Here is an 18803-nt window from a genome sequence, read left to right on the forward strand (position 1 = left end):
TAATGCATTATGGGGAGGAATTTAAAGGGAAGCAATCAGTCCAACTACAAGACAGCTGAGAGAGGCTAACGAGATGAGGAACTGAAAACCAAAACAAAGAAGCTCCAGGAGGAGGTTCTGAAAGGCATCTGTTAGAGCTTCTCAGATGTCTGGTTGTGACACTGGAGTTGCAATTTCATCATGTCAAAATGTGATTGGTCTAAATCAATGTTAAATGTTTGTACATTTGATTCATATTCCTTAACTACGGAGATGCTTGGATTATCGGTGCTTTCATATTTGGACTTCACGTAGCCAGAAAGTTTCCAGTCGTCAGATATGGAAACACACAAGACTGCAAGCAGAGGGAACTTTAGGAGCTCTCCTTGGCACTGGCCAGACATCTAATGTGTATGGGGACCTCCCAACTCTCCCCCAGGGGCAGATATTGAGAAGAAGGATAGAACACTTGGGTTTTGACATGCTGGTCCTTTTATTGTCAGGGAAGATAACCAGAGGTGTCTGGTTGGGACAGTTGTGTCTGGTGGGGACATAGCTGTCTGGCATCAACTTTCTCCCTTCTCCCCTCTCTCCATTCTGGACACATACACATTCGGCCAAGTATTGGGAGGAATATCTATCAGCAGAACAAGTGTTTGGGCAACAACTATCTATTAGTTTGATGGAAACTTGCTGGATGCAGGCCAGGTGTGTAACCCAATGTTAGAGTAGAGATTGCAGTTTCAATTCACCTTCATTGGAGTGAAGCTACTTCCCAACCATGCATCGTTGAATATTAGTGTAGTTGGGATCCAGTGTACAGTGATTGTGTCCATTGTAGGACCAAAGTTGACCATTGCTAAATGTTCTCTATCCAAGTACCACCTACTTAATTACATCAAACTATCATAAAGGCCACTGTCACACTGTGCTGAACCTACTAAAAGCAGAGCATGAGGACACTTCAAGTAAATTCCACAAAACGTCTAAGATCAAGGAAGGGGAAATTAAGAAACATCCTACTGGGAGAGGAACAGTTAGGCCCATAATACTGCATGAGGAACACTAAGGGGTCATCATACTGTGAGAGGAGGCACTAAGGGGGCATCATACACTATAGAGGGCACTAAAGGAGTATCATACAGCCTGAGGAGCACTAAGGGGCACCCTAATGTCTGGGTTTAGTGGTGTGGCTTATTGTTAAAAAAATATATAATTTGTTGCAGTGCACCACACACCTCGTTTTGTACCTCCTTACATTTTTTTTGTAGCTCGGACCTTTACCTGACTGCAGAACCAGGTATGTGGACCTTTACAAAAAGTTCTTGATTACCCTTGCTATAAGTTATCAACTTGGTTCTACCCGTATGTTCCAGGATCCTAATTTTTGGGTATTTGTGAGGTCTGTCAGCTTCTGAATAGGATTGTGGGTTGACTTCTGGTGTGAAACATGTCAGGTATGAGATCTCCTATAAAATGTGTAGATGTAGATAATATCCATGACTACAGGATATGTCAGTGTCACCTGATCATGGACTTGAAAGTGACATCATCCATAAGTCAACAACATTTGCATTTTGTTTTATTGATCCCCTGGGTCATTTAATCTTTTGCTATGGGTCCCCTCCTCCTTCCTCTTCCTACCTCGCCCACTTCCCTGGTCCCATTCCCGGACTGTCACCAATAGCTTCAATTGAACTTTGTTCATCTCCTTATCACTAAACCAACAATTTGCATTGAGTAGAGCAGACACACAGGGCTCTCAGAGAAGCAACATCAAATCCCCTGTCCCAGAGGTGCCAGGATGTGTACGGGAAAATGGTCCCGCTTTGTGGGGCTCTCGCTCCTACCCATGGCTTTTATTAGTATGATTGCCAACCTATTGTTGATGTTTCCTAATGGTGAAACCAAATGGACCAACCATATTGCGCTTCAAGTCTGGCTCATGGCTGGTCTCCTGGGTAGTGGTCTTTTTGTGAGTATTTCTCGATAAGCATAGTGATGCAGCATTTTGTAGACAAAAATTCGACTAATTTTGAGTTTGCCACCCTTCTAGGGTTATGATTTGATGATGATATGATCTTGGTTCCCTTCTTTTAAGGGTGATCAAGTGACACAAGAGTGGTCATGGACATGTGGTAACCTTCTATGAGTGAGCCTAGGACAGAACAAGAAAAGAACCCCAAGTCTAGTCCTAACCCCCACAGTTTACTCTATAGAACACAGACGTGGAAGATGACTATTATGAGGCTTTGCAGGTCTTTATGGTTGCTAACTTCCCTTTTTGTGCAGATGCTATGCCCGTCGTGTAATGCTATACGTGCTGGTGGTAAAGGCTGCTGTGGTGAAGGATGCTGTGGAAATAGGTGCCGGGTAAGTCTTGTTGACCTTTATATGCACCATAATAATTTTTAAAAATGGCTCCGTTCAGTGGAGCAACATAATAGAATTGGGGTGAGACTGGTCCACTGGAGGACCATCTAACAAGTCACACTTCTTAATAATATGCAGTTTCAGAGACCTTGAGGTGCTGATGTGCTGATGTTGAGGAGGCACTCAGATATATTTTACACAAGGCGAATTAGACGTTGGTGGACTGTTTTAAGTGATACCTGTGGATAACTCAGGGGCACCTAACCAGGCCTGTTAAGTCAGGGCTGGAGAGCTGTCACTTCTCCTGATATGTCTGTCTTAGTAACTACTTGCATTCTCCAGGTAGTAAGAGTTCTAGAACATCTATTCTTCTCAATAGGTTGGGCAATTCCTCGTATTTCTATTAGAAGTTATGAATGGTCAGCAGTTTGCAGATGGTGTTACCAGTTGGTTAGAAAGAGTCAGACACACCCACTACTGGTAACGCCCAGCTGTACTCTTACTGCAGACTGCTGGCATTTTATTTGTAAACTTCTAGCAGAAATAATAAAGGAGTGGAACAACATAGAGTCAAAAGGATAGATGCTCCAGAACTGGTATTACATGGAGAATGCAAATAGTGACTAAATCTGACCTGTCAGGAGAGGGGACAGGTCCCCTTTAAATAGCTTATCCTACAAAAACTATTTATCACCTATCCACCCACCAGTGGGTTTAAATGCTTCCGTACTGGGGACAGGATGGGCCTTCAAAAATCACTAGGGGATGGTAAACCCACTTATTTTCTGTGTCTTCACTTTGCTTGTATGTTTTTTGCAGGATTTCTCAGGATGTGATGCCATTAGTTAGAGATGTCCCTCCTGGGGGTCTAAGAGGGGAGTGTATGGTTATTAAAGGGCATCTGTCAGCAGTTTTGTCCCTATGACACTGGGTGACGTGTTACATGTGCACTTTGCAGCTAAAAAGTTGGTCCATATATGCCCACATTGCTGAGAAAAATTAAGTTCTTATATATGCAAATGAGCTTCTAGGAGCAACGGGGGAGTTGCCATTACACCTAGAGGCTCTGCTCTCTCTTCCCAGACACTACCTCTCCACTGTGATTGACAGGACCAGGCAGTATAAACGTCATCACGTCTGACTCTGTCAATCAAAGTGAAGTGGACGCAGCAGTTGAAGAGAAAGAAAAGCCTCTAGGTGTAACGTCAAGGCCCCCGTTGCTTCTAGAGGCTCATTTAAATACATTAAAACATCATGTTTCTTAGCAATGCGGACACATGTGAACATGGGACTAACACAGATGCCTTCAGCTGCCAAGTGCACATGTAACAGGTCAGCCAGAGTCATAGGTACAAAACTGCTGACAGATGCCCTTTAAAGCTTCCTTCTCCTACTACAACTTGGCCTCTGTTCTCCAAACCTAGTACTCTGAGTTCTGGAGGATGCTTGGGTGGAATCCTATGAAGACAGTGGAGTACAGACAGGTTTCACTCAGCTCCTCTGAGGACTCTTTCCTCAAAGGGACCTTTCTACTTGCAGAGGTGGCTTGCGGTAGCCTTATCTTGGTGGTCACTTTTATTGTAGCATTTGATGGACAGATGGTTCAACCTAAGGCTTTTGGAAATGAAACAGGAGCAAAAATTGAATGGAGAGCACAGCTACCTATAAAATGGTGGTGAAATCTATATATTTTTTATTGTCTCCACATACATGCTTTTTATCTAAAGAAGAAGTGCATTAACACCCAAAAATGTGTTACCTATGTGGAGTCAATAAGGATCCTTTTATTACACTACCATGGTTTGTTTCATCTGGCTAGCTTCTTAGATTGGTTTACACACTCCATTTGCCTTTTGCATCTTTATTGTTCATGGCTGACCTGTAAAGCCCAAGCTTTGGACCCACAGGTCTATAAGAATTGCCACACCCATACAATGTTCTCATTGTGATGACTCTTTCCTTTCTTGAAACTTCTTACTGAATGTCTTTTCACTTTTTTTTGTCCTGTCTCAGATGTTAAGATCAACCATTTCTTCAATATTCGGAGGACTTGGTAGCTTTTACTGCGTTGTCGTATCAGGAGTGGCACTGTCTGATGGACCTATGTGTAACTTGAATGATCTCAGTGGTGGTGATGCAAATTGGGGCTACCACCTGAAGGGCTTGAAGTAAGGAATATCGTCAATATACCCGTCTCTGCAATTGTATATAAAAATCATTTGGACAATTACACAAAGATCTGGCCATTACTGTCAAGGATTAAAGCCACCCTTTGATGCAAGGGCCAGGGAATATGAGACGGTTATTTCTGCAGGGGGGTTGAAGTTAGGAAAGGGAAGGTGAAAATTTTTAACCAAAGGGCATCATTAGAAGAAGGGTTAAGATGTATACAAAGGTGCATATGTATATAGGAGGTAGCATCACAGTCAAAAGATCAACCTAGCGCCTTGGTGTGGACACTAAGGTCTTGGCTCTTGGGTAAACCGGCCTAGTTACTATGTCCATCTTGACATTTAGATGAGTAGATATCAATGTGGAGACTATAATACTAGGGGTTAGTCAAGGATCTTAGCGTTCAAGAAGATGAAAGACAGAAGGGTTGCCTGATGGTGAAGGCATGAAAAAGGATCAAAGTTGGAAAAAGTGTGGTCCTCAAGTGAGGTTAGATGGTTTTAAGGTTGTATTAGACACCCCGATCATGCAGATGATTGTCAGGAGGGAAGCATTCGCTATTACATACAGCGATCTCCTCCACAGCATGGTGAGGAGCGATCACTATGCCATCACTTGTCCCCATGCTGTACAGTGGTTTGCTGGCGACAAATCGTAATTAGACAGCATGATCTGCCGCCGGCAAACTGAAAGATCTGGATTGCCCGATCAACGAGTGTTTGCTTGTTCATTGTGCAATCGGCAGCAGTATTACACTGCCAGATGATCTCTAACGAGTGTTCATACGAACACTCATTAACGATGATCGGGCAGAAAATCTGCCTAATACACCCTTTAAACTGGATGCAGGGGTGGGCAATGTGAGCGGTGTCTTTATGTGAGTAGTTCCTATACTTGTAACTCAATGGGTGCACAGAATCGGGAGATGTGGGCAGTATCGTGATTGCTGAATGTTATTATTGTGGACATATTTTGGTGAGGAATCAGAAGGTAGGTAGTCTTCATGATATGTGATGAAGGACAGTAGAATAAAAAGGAAAGATAAATAGTGCAAAGGGTGTTGAAGGCAAAACATGAAGTCCTCATGGGCAGGAGACAAGATAGGAAGTCTCCAGCTTGAGGACTGGAGAAAAGTGGGTAAAAATCTTTGGCATAACCCAGAAATATGTACAATGTCCCTGTGAAAAGTACAGTTGGGTGGTCCTCTTCACAAGATTTGATGCTGAAGCATCATCCCTCCCCTTCATTGAGGTTCTTCAAATTCCATATCATGTAGTTGATCACAGACATTGCATTCCCATTGTCCACTGAGGCTGACCACAATTCATTCCATGCATTTACTGGGAAAACCTACCATGACCCTCCCATTTTCACCTACTTTGGGATCACCAACCTATAGATTTCAGGCTTGAGTGACCATGTAACAAACACCATGACTTGTGATGTCACAAGCTAAATATGTGAAGTCAACCACCACGAATCTATAATGTAACCTCCATTACAGTTCACATCCTACGTAGTATGGCCCTGCAGGGGAGGGGCAGACTCCAGGACTTTCCAGTGTTTACAGAAACTTCTGTTTTCTCACCAGTGAGAGTTACCTGTTTAATAAGAACTCATGGGATGACTGCATACAGCCCCCCAAGATTGTCCTCTGGCACATCGTCCTGTTCTCCATTCTGCTGGGAATCGGAGCTCTGGAGTTCGTCCTCTGCGCTACTCAACTGATTAACAGTCTCATGGGAATGATTTGTGGAGACTGCAGGAAGAAAGGAAAGGTGAGTGCTCTAAAAGAGTAATGTAGATGGTGATATCGTCACATAGACAGGGAAATCAACATCATCATCTACAGAGATAGAAGATCTCACAAATACAATTATTCATGAGGCTCCTAGGAGGTTTTCTGCAGCGCCCTCTAGTGTATAATATAGGTAGTGGAGGCCGTAAATCTTAGTGGCCTCACATTACATCTCCTGTAGCGCCCTCTAGTGTATAATATAGGTAGTGGAGGCCGTAAATCTTAGTGGCCTCACATTACATCTCCTGTAGCTCCCTCTAGTGTCTAATATAAGTAGTGGAGGCCGTGAATCTTAGTGGCCTCACATTACATCTCTTGTAGCTCCCTCTAGTGTCTAATATAAGTAGTGGAGGCCGTGAATCTTAGTGGCCTCACATTACATCTCCTGTAGCTCCCTCTAGTGTCTAATACAAGTAGTGGAGGCCGTGAATCTTAGTGGCCTCACATTACAACTCCTGTAGCGCCCTCTAGTGTCTAATATAAGTAGTGGAGGCCGTGAATCTTAGTGGCCTCACATTACATCTCCTGTAGCTCCCTCTAGTGTATAATATAAGTAGTGGAGGCCGTGAATCTTAGTGGCCTCACATTACATCTCCTGTAGCTCCCTCTAGTGTCTAATATAAGTAGTGGAGGCCGTGAATCTCAGTGGCCTTACATTACATCTCCTGGTGCGCCCTCTAGTGTATAATATAAGTAGTGGAGGCCGTGAATCTTAGTGGCCTCACATTACAACTCCTGTAGATCCCTCTAGTGTCTATTATAGGTAGTGGAGGCCGTGAATCTTAGTGGCCTCACATTACATCTCCTGTAGCTCCCTCTAGTGTCTAATACAAGTAGTGGAGGCCGTGAATCTTAGTGGCCTCACATTACAACTCCTGTAGCGCCCTCTAGTGTATAATATAAGTAGTGGAGGCCATGAATCTTAGTGGCCTCACATTACATCTCTTGTAGCTCCCTCTAGTGTCTAATATAAGTAGTGGAGGCCGTGAATCTTAGTGGCCTCACATTACATCTCCTGTAGCTCCCTCTAGTGTCTAATACAAGTAGTGGAGGCCGTGAATCTTAGTGGCCTCACATTACAACTCCTGTAGCGCCCTCTAGTGTCTAATATAAGTAGTGGAGGCCGTGAATCTTAGTGGCCTCACATTACATCTCCTGTAGCTCCCTCTAGTGTCTAATATAAGTAGTGGAGGCCGTGAATCTTAGTGGCCTCACATTACATCTCCTGTAGCTCCCTCTAGTGTCTAATATAAGTAGTGGAGGCCGTGAATCTCAGTGGCCTTACATTACATCTCCTGGTGCGCCCTCTAGTGTATAATATAAGTAGTGGAGGCCGTGAATCTTAGTGGCCTCACATTACAACTCCTGTAGATCCCTCTAGTGTCTATTATAGGTAGTGGAGGCCGTGAATCTTAGTGGCCTCACATTACATCTCCTGTAGCTCCCTCTAGTGTCTAATATAAGTAGTGGAGGCCGTGAATCTTAGTGGCCTCACATTACAACTCCTGTAGCGCCCTCTAGTGTATAATATAAGTAGTGGAGGCCATGAATCTTAGTGGCCTCACATTACATCTCCTGTAGCTCCCTCTAGTGTCTAATATAAGTAGTGGAGGCCGTGAATCTTAGTGGCCTCACATTACATCTCCTGTAGCTCCCTCTAGTGTCTAATATAAGTAGTGGAGGCCGTGAATCTTAGTGGCCTCACATTACAACTCCTGTAGCGCCCTCTAGTGTCTAATATAAGTAGTGGAGGCCGTGAATCTTAGTGGCCTCACATTACATCTCCTGTAGCTCCCTCTAGTGTCTAATATAAGTAGTGGAGGCCGTGAATCTTAGTGGCCTCACATTACATCTCCTGTAGCTCCCTCTAGTGTCTAATATAAGTAGTGGAGGCCGTGAATCTCAGTGGCCTTACATTACATCTCCTGGTGCGCCCTCTAGTGTATAATATAAGTAGTGGAGGCCGTGAATCTTAGTGGCCTCACATTACAACTCCTGTAGATCCCTCTAGTGTCTATTATAGGTAGTGGAGGCCGTGAATCTTAGTGGCCTCACATTACATCTCCTGTAGCTCCCTCTAGTGTCTAATACAAGTAGTGGAGGCCGTGAATCTTAGTGGCCTCACATTACAACTCCTGTAGCGCCCTCTAGTGTATAATATAAGTAGTGGAGGCCATGAATCTTAGTGGCCTCACATTACATCTCCTGTAGCTCCCTCTAGTGTCTAATATAAGTAGTGGAGGCCGTGAATCTTAGTGGCCTCACATTACATCTCCTGTAGCTCCCTCTAGTGTCTAATATAAGTAGTGGAGGCCGTGAATCTTAGTGGCCTCACATTACAACTCCTGTAGATCCCTCTAGTGTCTATTATAAGTAGTGGAGGCCGTGAATCTTAGTGGCCTCACATTACATCTCCTGTAGCTCCCTCTAGTGTCTAATACAAGTAGTGGAGGCCGTGAATCTTAGTGGCCTCACATTACAACTCCTGTAGCGCCCTCTAGTGTATAATATAAGTAGTGGAGGCCGTGAATCTTAGTGGCTTCACATTACATCTCCTGTAGCTCCCTCTAGTGTCTAATATAAGTAGTGGAGGCCGTGAATCTTAGTGGCCTCACATTACAACTCCTGTAGATCCCTCTAGTGTCTATTATAAGTAGTGGAGGCCGTGAATCTTAGTGGCCTCACATTACATCTCCTGTAGCTCCCTCTAGTGTCTAATACAAGTAGTGGAGGCCGTGAATCTTAGTGGCCTCACATTACCTCTCCTGTGTCGCCCTCTAGTGTATAATATAAGTAGTGGAGGCCGTGAATCTTAGTGGCCTCACATTACATCTCCTGTAGCTCCCTCTAGTGTCTATTATAAGTAGTGGAGGCCGTAAATCAAAGTGGCCTCACATTACATCTCCTGTAGATCCCTCTAGTGTCTATTATAAGTAGTGGAGGCCGTGAATCTTAGTGGCCTCACATTACATCTCCTGTAGCTCCCTCTAGTGTCTATTATAAGTAGTGGAGGCCGTGAATCTTAGTGGCCTCACATTACATCTCCTGTAGCTCCCTCTAGAGTCTAATATAAATAGTGGAGACCGTGAATCTTAGTGGCCTCACATTACGTCTCCTGTAGCGCCCTCTAGTGTATAATATAAGTAGCGGAGGCCGTGAATCTTAGTGGCCTCACATTACAACTCCTGTAGCGCCCTCTAGTGTATAATATAAGAAGTGGAGGCCGTGAATCTTAGTGGCCTCACATTACATCTCCTGTAGCGCCCTCTAGTGTCTAATATAAGTAGTGGAGGCCGTGAATCTTAGTGGCCTCACATTACAACTCCTGTAGCGCCCTCTAGTGTATAATATAAGAAGTGGAGGCCGTGAATCTTAGTGGCCTCACATTACATCTCCTGTAGCGCCCTCTAGTGTCTAATATAAGTAGTGGAGGCCGTGATTCTTAATGAGCTCACATTACGTCTCCTGTAGCAGCCTCTAGTGTATAATATAAGTAGTGGAGGCTGTGAATCTTAGTGGCCTTACATTACATCTCCTGTAGCGCCCTCTAGTGTCTAATATAAGTAGTGGAGGCCGTGATTCTTAATGAGCTCACATTACGTCTCCTGTAGCGCCCTCTAGTGTATAATATAAGAAGTGGAGGCCGTGAATCTTAGTGGCCTCACATTACATCTCCTGTAGCGCCCTCTAGTGTATAATATAGGTAGTGGAGGCTGTGAATCTTAGTGGCCTCACATTACATCTCCTGTAGCGCCCTCTAGTGTCTAATATAAGTAGTTGAGGCCGTGATTCTTAATGAGCTCACATTACGTCTCCTGTAGCAGCCTCTAGTGTATAATATAGGTAGCGGAGGCTGTGATTCTTAGTGGCCTCACATTACATCTCCTGTAGCTCCCTCTAGTGTCTAATATAAGTAGTGGAGGCCGTAAATCTTAGTGGCCTCACATTACATCTCCTGTAGCACCCTCTAGTGTCTAATATAAGTAGTGGAGGCCGTAAATCTTAGTGGCCTCACATTACATCTCCTGTAGCACCTTCTAGTGTATAATATAAGTAGTGGAGGCCGTGATTCTTAGTGGCCTCACATTACGTCTCCTGTAGCACCTTCTAGTGTATAATATAAGTAGTGGAGGCCGTGATTCTTAGTGGCCTCACATTACATCTCCTGTGAATAATCCTTTTATTTTTCTTTCTCTACAGAATGAAGGCTGATAGTGTCGGGGCCCCTCCTGTTCTCAGCCCTGTGGCCCCGTGATGGAGGGATGAATGTATAACTCCAATAAATCTCCGAAGACGTGGACGTTTTTCTCAGGGAAATATAAGATACAGTTTGGTGTATGATGGCGGTGATCGGAGGATATGACCCGCGGGCGGCTCTGTGTTTACTGGGAGATTGTAAATAAAGATTTGTAATTGTGGGAAGGCGTCATCTATGTGTGTATGTGGAGTGGTCCCCGTCTGTATGGCCACACCCCTAATTATCATATCTATACCTGGCGCACATCTGACTCCCATCATTTCATTGGCTGGCAGGAAACCTGCGGTGACTTACAGTAATTAGCCTTGTGTCCAGACTGATACATTGTAACAAACCCCGGGCAGGAGAGAGGTTTGTGCCACATGTGCAATTGTAACAAAGTCTCAGCTGTGAAATTGTCTGAAACATATAGTACAATAGAAAGTCTATACCCCTCAACAAGATTAGTACATTCCTGAAATCCTCTGTGCTGCCCGGGGAATTAGTAAGTAACGTTCAGTATGTAAGCTCCCACAAGATTAGTACTTCCCTCTGCTAAAATACTCTGTGCTGCTGAGAGGACCTTAATAGTTCCACTATGTACTTCTCAGTCTGTAAGTTTAGACAAGATTAGCCCATTTCTCTCCTGAAATACTCTGTGCTGCTTGGGGTGTACTATGTAACTCTCAGGCTGTGAACTCCCAGAAGATCAGCACGTGCCTCTCCTGAAATACTCTGTACTGTTGGGAACATTGCCCGTGTACTATGTATCTGTCAGTGTGTAAACTCCCAGCACATGCTCCTGGAAACACCAGCGATTGACCGATCGCAAGCCTTTTCCTGTGTGTCAAGCCCAGGACCAGGAAGTGCGGAGCAGCGGGGTCCAGAGAAGCATCGAAACGGCAGCGGTGGGGAATCGGTGAGGTGAGCAATGATTATTTGTTATTTTAACCCATTTTGTCCGATGTAGCAGAGCTGGAGGTCTGATGTAGCAGAGCTGGAGGTCCGATGTAGAAGAGCTGGAGGTCTGATGTAGCAGAGCTGGAGGTCTGATGTAGCACAGCTGGATATCCGATGTAGCACAGCTGGAGGTCTGATGTAGAAGAGCAGGAGGTCCGATGTGGCACAGCTGGAGGTCTGATGTGGCACAGCTGGAGGTCTGATGTGGCACAGCTGGAGGTCTGATGTGGCACAGCTGGAGGTCTGATGTGGCACAACTGGAGGTCCGATGTGGCACAGCTGGAGGTCCGATGTGGCACAACTGGAGGTCTGATGTGGCACATCCGGAGGTCTGTTAGATTACTGGATGGTCTGACTGTTGTGACTGACCGTAATGGCAACTTACATGCTTGACTGCCACTCCATTCCAACTGCTCATTGCCTTGTGGTTGTGCAGGATTGGTGGCAAGTTTTGAGACACCCGCTTTAGTGATTGGTGAGGGTCCTTCTGATCAGACCTCCATTGATCCAACATTTATCAGCCTTCTAGGTAAGAAATAATAAATATTAAATTCTTTGTATTTTTTTTTTTTTACTGAACAAAATTGATTATGGGAGAAAGCAAGACATAGTTTTCGGTTCCCTGTTTTTTTGCCCATTTTCTCCATTAAACGTCTAAGATAATGTTGAGCGAATCGGGTTCGTATTGCTCACTTCTATCACATGTCGTTTATTGGCATGAATTACTGTATCAAAGTATCAAAGAGTTCAGCTTTGTTTTTGGATACAGTAATTTATGCCAATAGACCCGTGATAGAGATGAGGCGAAGTAAGTCTCGCGATATTTGCAGGAACATCACCAAGACCTCCATGGAGGACATACATTTTATTAAGAGAGTTTTTTAAAGAATCGGGTTCGGATACAGCAATTTGAACCTGATTCGCTCAACCCTAATCTAAAAGGCAAAAAAAGTTACCTGATCTTAATTTATTTCCATCGGATACATGACAAATCTTTTCACTCTTCTTATTGACTTTTGTCTTCTGTAGTCAAATACACGTACATTATGTAACATCTGCCGTCAGTAGAGATCAAAGGTCCGCATTTTAGAAATATGTGTCTCACCCGCTGCTAGGTGATAAACGGTCAGCCGGTGTACATATATTTGGACTGCTTGATGCTAATGATACGCCTGTCACCAACCATACAGTTTGCCATTCTGGCCAGCATGCCTAAGGACCCAGTTTTCTTTCTAACTTCACCCCCCACTGAGATGATTGGTCATCATGGCCAATATCATTCTCATTATCACCATCAGCCTAGTCCTCCTCCTCCAGTGGTAGCTCTTCATTCTTCTCCTCCTCTTTCACTTCCTCTTCCATGGGATTTTGTTCATGTGGTTCCCAACAGCTCCCTGGCAGCTAGCAACATTTGGAAGCTGTTCTTCTTCCACCATCCCTTGTTGTGTCAGCAAGCGTGAGTGTTTGCTCTAATATAAATATCAGAGGATGTAATCGTTGACACCAAAGTTGTCCCTGCTGGTGATCTGATCTCAAAAATGAACACTGTACAAAACAACCCATGCTCCCTGCTGAGGTGGTCTGATGAATGATGGAATCATTCACCTCTCACGTACAGATGCTCTAGTATATGCATGGTGGAATTCCAGAGAGTTGAAATGTTGAGGATCAAGCTCTGTAATGGTAAACTGTCCTGTTGCTGCAAGTCTAGCAGGGCTTTCCTTGTCACATAAGAATGGCTGAAATGCAAGGACAGTGTCCTGGACATTGCCAGCACCTTCTGCAAGCCATGGTACAGCACTGGGGTTAGCTACCATGAGGAATACCACCGTCCTCATCACTGCCACCACGTGTTTCTGCTCTCCGGAAGGGATAGAAAGTCATGGTGCACCCCAAAGGGAAATAGGTCTAGACTGTCAGGGTCTGTAGTTAACCAGTGTGCTTCTTTCTGGAGGAACTCAACTGCAAAACGATACAAGCAAGGCACTGAGCTAGCATCTTCAGTCTCCTCCCGGGCAGAATCGTTTGATGCTGAGTAAAGGCCTGAGCTAGCTGTACCCAGGGTCTGGGGCTTAGATGTCTAGCTGGAGCCTTGGGCAACGGGTTGGTAACCCGAGGTCTGTTGCTTAGCATCCCCATCTCAGTGTCTTAGGCTAATTTCACATCTGCATTTTTGCTGGATCCGTCATGGATAGGTTAATACATCCGGCTGCATCCATTATGAACGGATCCGGTTGTATCATCTCTAAGGCCTCTTTCACACGGGCGTCAGTTTTTTTGCCCGGATAAGAGCCGGGTGCGTTGCGGGAAAATGCGCAATTTTTTCTGCGCAAGGGCAAAACATTGTCATGCGTTGCACTCGCGTGAGAAAAATCTCGCATGTTTGGTACCCAAACCCGAACTTCTTCATAGAAGTTGGGGCTTGTGATTGATGTTCTGAAGATTGTATTATTTTCCCTTATAACATGGTTATAAGGGAAAATAATAGCATTCTGAATACAGAATGCATAGTAAACCAGCGCTAGAGGGGTTAAAAAAAATAAAAAATTTTTTAACTCACCTTAGTCCACTTGCTCGCGAAGCCCGGCATCTCCTTGTGTCTCCTCTGCGCTGAACAGGACCTGGGGTGAGCTGCTCCATTAAATATCGGTTAAGGACCTTCGATGACGTCACTCCGGTCATCACATGGTACGTCACATGATCTTTTACCATGGTGATTCACCATGGTAAAAGAACATGTGATGACCGGAGTGACGTCATCGAAGGTCCTTAACCGATATTTAATGGAGCAGCTCACCCCAGGTCCTGTTCATCAGCAGAGGAGACACAAGGAGATGCCGGCTTCGCGAGCAAGTGGACTAAGGTGAGTTACATTTTTTTTAATTTTTTTTAACCCCTCTAGCGCTGGTTTACTATGCATTCTGTATTCAGAATGCTATTATTTTCCCTTATAACCATGTTATAAGGGAAAATAATAATGATCGGGTCTCCATCCCGATTGTCTCCTAGCAACCGTGCGTGCAAATCACACGGCATCCGTACTTGCTTGCGGATGCCATCCGATTTTCACACACCCCATTCACTTCTATGGGGCCTGCGTCACGTCAAAATCGGACAATATAGAGCATGCTGCGATTTCAACTGAACGCACAAGTGATGCGTTAAAAACATCGCTCATGTGCACAGCCCCATAGAAATGAATGGGTCAGGATTTAGTGCGGGTGCCATACGTTCGCCGCACGGATCGCACCCGCACGGAAAACTCGCCCGTGTGAAAGGGGCCTAAAATAGCCAAAATGGATTCCGGCACTTAAATGGATTCCGCAGAAAACAGATCTGGCACCATTGACTTACATTGCTCTGCGTGCCATGACGAACTCAAAGACGCTGCTTGTAGCATTCCGGTGCATTACGCTCTGTTCCGTTTTGTCCCAATTGACAAAGAATGGGGACAAAACTGAAGCGTTTTCCTCGGGTATTTAGATCCTATGACGGATCTCAATACCGGAAAGGAAAAGCGCAAGTATGAAAATATCCCCTGGTCACTGATGCAGTCTGGCAGAGTCTCTGTAGACAACTAAGGGCTCTGACTGTTCTCTTTAGGCCTCATGCACACGACCGTTGTGTGCATCCGTGGCCGTTGTGCCGTTTTCCGTTTTTTTTCGCGGACCCATTGACTTTCAATGGGTCCGTGGAAAAATCGGAAAATGCACCGTTTTGCAGCCGAGGCCGTGATCCGTGTATCCTGTCCGTCAAAAAAATATGACCTGTCCTATTTTTTTGACGGACAACGGTTCACGGACCCATTCAAGTCAATGGGTCCGTGAAAGAACACGGATGCACACAAGATTGGCATCCGTGTCCGTGATCCGTGGCCGTAGGTTGCTTTCATACAGACGGATCCGAAGATCCGTCTGCATAAAAGCTTTTTCTGATCTAAGTTTTCACTTCGTGAAAACTCATTTCCGACAGTATATTCTAACACAGAAGCGTTCCCATGGTGATGGGGACGCTTCTAGTTAGAATACACTGCAAACTTGGTACAAGACTGCCCCCTGCTGCCTGGCACCACCCGATCTCTTACAGGGGGATATGATAGCACAATTAACCTCTTCAGGTGCGGCACCTAAAGGGGTTAATTGTACTATCATATTCTCCTGTAAGAGATCAGGGCTGCCAGGCAGCAGGGGGCAGACCCCCCCTCCCCAGTTTGAATATCGTTGGTGGCACAGTGTGCGCCCACCATCGCCCCCCCTTCCTCCCTCTATAGTTAAAAATCGTTGGTGGCACAGTGTGTGCCCACCATCGCCCCCCCCTTCCTCCCTCTATAGTTAAAAATCGTTGGTGGCACAGTGTGCGCCCACCATCGGCCCCCCCCTCTCTCTATAGTAGTAACAACCATTGGTGGCAGTGTGCGGCCTCCCATCTGCCCCCCCCCCGATCATTGGTGGCAGCGGAGTTCCGATCGGAGTCCCAGTTTAATCGCTGGGGCTCCGATCGGTAACCATGGCAACCAGGAAGCTACTGCATCCCTGGTTGCCATGGTTACTTAGCAATAGTACAATTGTAGAAGATTCATATTTACCTGCTTGCTGCTGCGATGTCTGTGACCGGCCGGGAGCTCCTCCTCCTGAGCACATGAGCGGTGATTTTCTTGCATCACTTGTGCGTTGCGTGAAAATCACAGCATGCTCTATTTTGTGCGTTTTTCACGCAACGCAGGCCCCATAGAAGTGAATGGGGCTGCGTGAAAATCGCAAGCATCCGCAAGCAAGTGCGGATGTGGTGCGATATTCACGCTTGGTTGCTAGGAGACGATCGGATGGGGACCCGATCATTATTATTTTCCCTTATAACATGGTTATAAGGGAAAATAATAGCATTTTTAATACAGAATGCTTAGTAAAATAGGGCTGGAGGGGTTAAAAAATAAATATTATAATTTAACTCACCTTAATCCACTTGTTTGCGCAGCCCGGCTTCTCTTCTGTCTTCTTCTTTGCTGTGCAGGAGGAAAAGGACCTGTGGTGACGTCACACGGACCATGTGATAAGCGCAGTGATGTCATCAAAGGTCCTTTACCCAGGTCCTGAAGAGAGAAGAAAGAAGAGAAGCTGGGCTGCGCGAACAAGTGGAGTTAAATAATATTTTTTTTTTTTTCAGAATGCTATTATTTTCCCTTATAACCATGTTATAAGGGAAAATAATACAATCTACACAACACCGATCCCAAACCCGAACTTCTGTGAAGAAGTTCGGGTTTGGGTATCAAACATGCCGATTTTTCTTGTGCGGTGCAAAACGCATTAAAATGTTTTGAACTCGCGTGGAAAAATCGGGCATTTTCCCGCGACGCACCCGCATCTTATCCGGCCCAAAACCATGATGCCCATGTGAAAGAGGCCTAAGGGTTACATAGCATCATAAATCAATATAATGCTATGTGACCTCCGGCAGCGCTGGGAGGTCAGGCCGGGAGCTGCATTGCGGACTCGCTGCGCCTCTATGACATCACCAGTAGGATTTAGTCAGGTAAGCCTCTGTGACATCATCAGTAGGATTTAGTGAGGTAAGCTTCTGTAACATCACCAGTAGGATTTAGTCAGGTAAGCTTCTGTGACATCACCAGTAGGATTTAGTCAGGTAAGCCTCTATGACATCACCAGTAGGATTTAGTGAGGTAAGCCTCTGTGACATCACCAGTAGGATTTAGTCAGGTAAGCCTCTGTGACATCACCAGTAGGATTTAGTGAGGTAAGCTTCTGTGACATCACCAGTAGGATTTAGTCAGGAAAGCCTCTGTGACATCACCAGTAGGATTTAGTCAGGTAAGCTTCTGTGACATCACCAGTAGGATTTAGTCAGGTAAGCCTCTATGACATCACCAGTAGGATTTAGTGAGGTAAGCCTCTGTGACATCACCAGTAGGATTTAGTCAGGTAAGCCTCTATATGACATCACCAGTAGGATTTAGTCAGGTAAGCCTCTATGACATCAACAGTAGTATTTAGTCAGGTAAGCTTCTGTGACATCACCAGTAGGATTTAGTCAGGTAAGCTTCTGTGACATCACCAGTAGGATTTAGTCAGGTAAGCCTCTGTGATATCACCAGTAGGATTTAGTCAGGTAAGCCTCTATGACATCACCAGTAGGATTTAGTCAGGTAAGCTTCTGTGACATCACCAGTAGGATTTAGTCAGGTAAGCTTCTGTGACATCACCAGTAGGATTTAGTCAGGTAAGCTTCTGTGACATCACCAGTAGGATTTAGTCAGGTAAGCTTCTGTGACATCACCAGTCAGGATTTAGTCAGGTAAGCCTCTATGACATCACCAGTAGGATTTAGTCAGGTAAGCTTCTATGACATCACCAGTAGGATTTAGTCAGGTAAGCATCTATGACATCACCAGTAGGATTTAGTCAGGTAAGCTTCTGTGACATCACCAGTAGGATTTAGTCAGGTAAGCTTCTGTGACATCACCAGTAGGATTTAGTCAGGTAAGCTACTGTGACATCACCAGTAGGATTTAGTCAGGTAAGCCTCTGTGACATCACCAGTAGGATTTAGTCAGGTAAGCTTCTGTGACATCACCAGTAGGATTTAGTCAGGTAAGCCTCTGTGACATCATCAGTAGGATTTAGTGAGGTAAGCCTCTGTGACATCACCAGTCAGGATTTAGTCAGGTAAGCCTCTGTGACATCACCAGTCAGGATTTAGTCAGGTAAGCCTCTGTGACATCACCAGCAGGATTTAGTCAGGTAAGCCTCTGTGACATCACCAGCAGGATTTAGTCAGGTAAGCTTCTGTGACATCACCAGCAGGATTTAGTCAGGTAAGCTTCTGTGACATCACCAGTAGGATTTAGTCAGGTAAGCTTCTGTGACATCACCAGTAGGATTTAGTCAGGTAAGCTTCTGTGACATCACCAGTAGGATTTAGTCAGGTAAGCTTCTGTGACATCACCAGTCAGGATTTAGTCAGGTAAGCCTCTATGACATCACCAGTAGGATTTAGTCAGGTAAGCTTCTATGACATCACCAGTAGGATTTAGTCAGGTAAGCATCTATGACATCACCAGTAGGATTTAGTCAGGTAAGCTTCTGTGACATCACCAGTAGGATTTAGTCAGGTAAGCTTCTGTGACATCACCAGTAGGATTTAGTCAGGTAAGCTACTGTGACATCACCAGTAGGATTTAGTCAGGTAAGCCTCTGTGACATCACCAGTAGGATTTAGTCAGGTAAGCTTCTGTGACATCACCAGTAGGATTTAGTCAGGTAAGCC

General features: G+C 45.0%; 1 protein-coding gene across 1 annotated transcript; it reads left to right on the forward strand.

Annotated features, from left to right (window-relative positions):
- The first annotated feature begins 1702 nt into the window (after positions 1–1702).
- On the forward strand, positions 1703–10740 carry TM4SF5 (transmembrane 4 L six family member 5). The gene is made up of 5 exons (XM_044282750.1): positions 1703–1954; positions 2272–2352; positions 4366–4520; positions 6116–6302; positions 10523–10740. Exons 1-5 carry the CDS (start codon positions 1784–1786, stop codon positions 10532–10534), a joined length of 606 nt encoding a protein of 201 aa, XP_044138685.1. The 5' UTR covers positions 1703–1783; the 3' UTR covers positions 10535–10740.
- Positions 10741–18803: the final 8063 nt, after the last annotated feature.

Source organism: Bufo gargarizans, chromosome 2 (genome assembly GCF_014858855.1).
Source record: "Bufo gargarizans isolate SCDJY-AF-19 chromosome 2, ASM1485885v1, whole genome shotgun sequence".
NCBI classification, from domain to species: domain Eukaryota; kingdom Metazoa; phylum Chordata; class Amphibia; order Anura; family Bufonidae; genus Bufo; species Bufo gargarizans.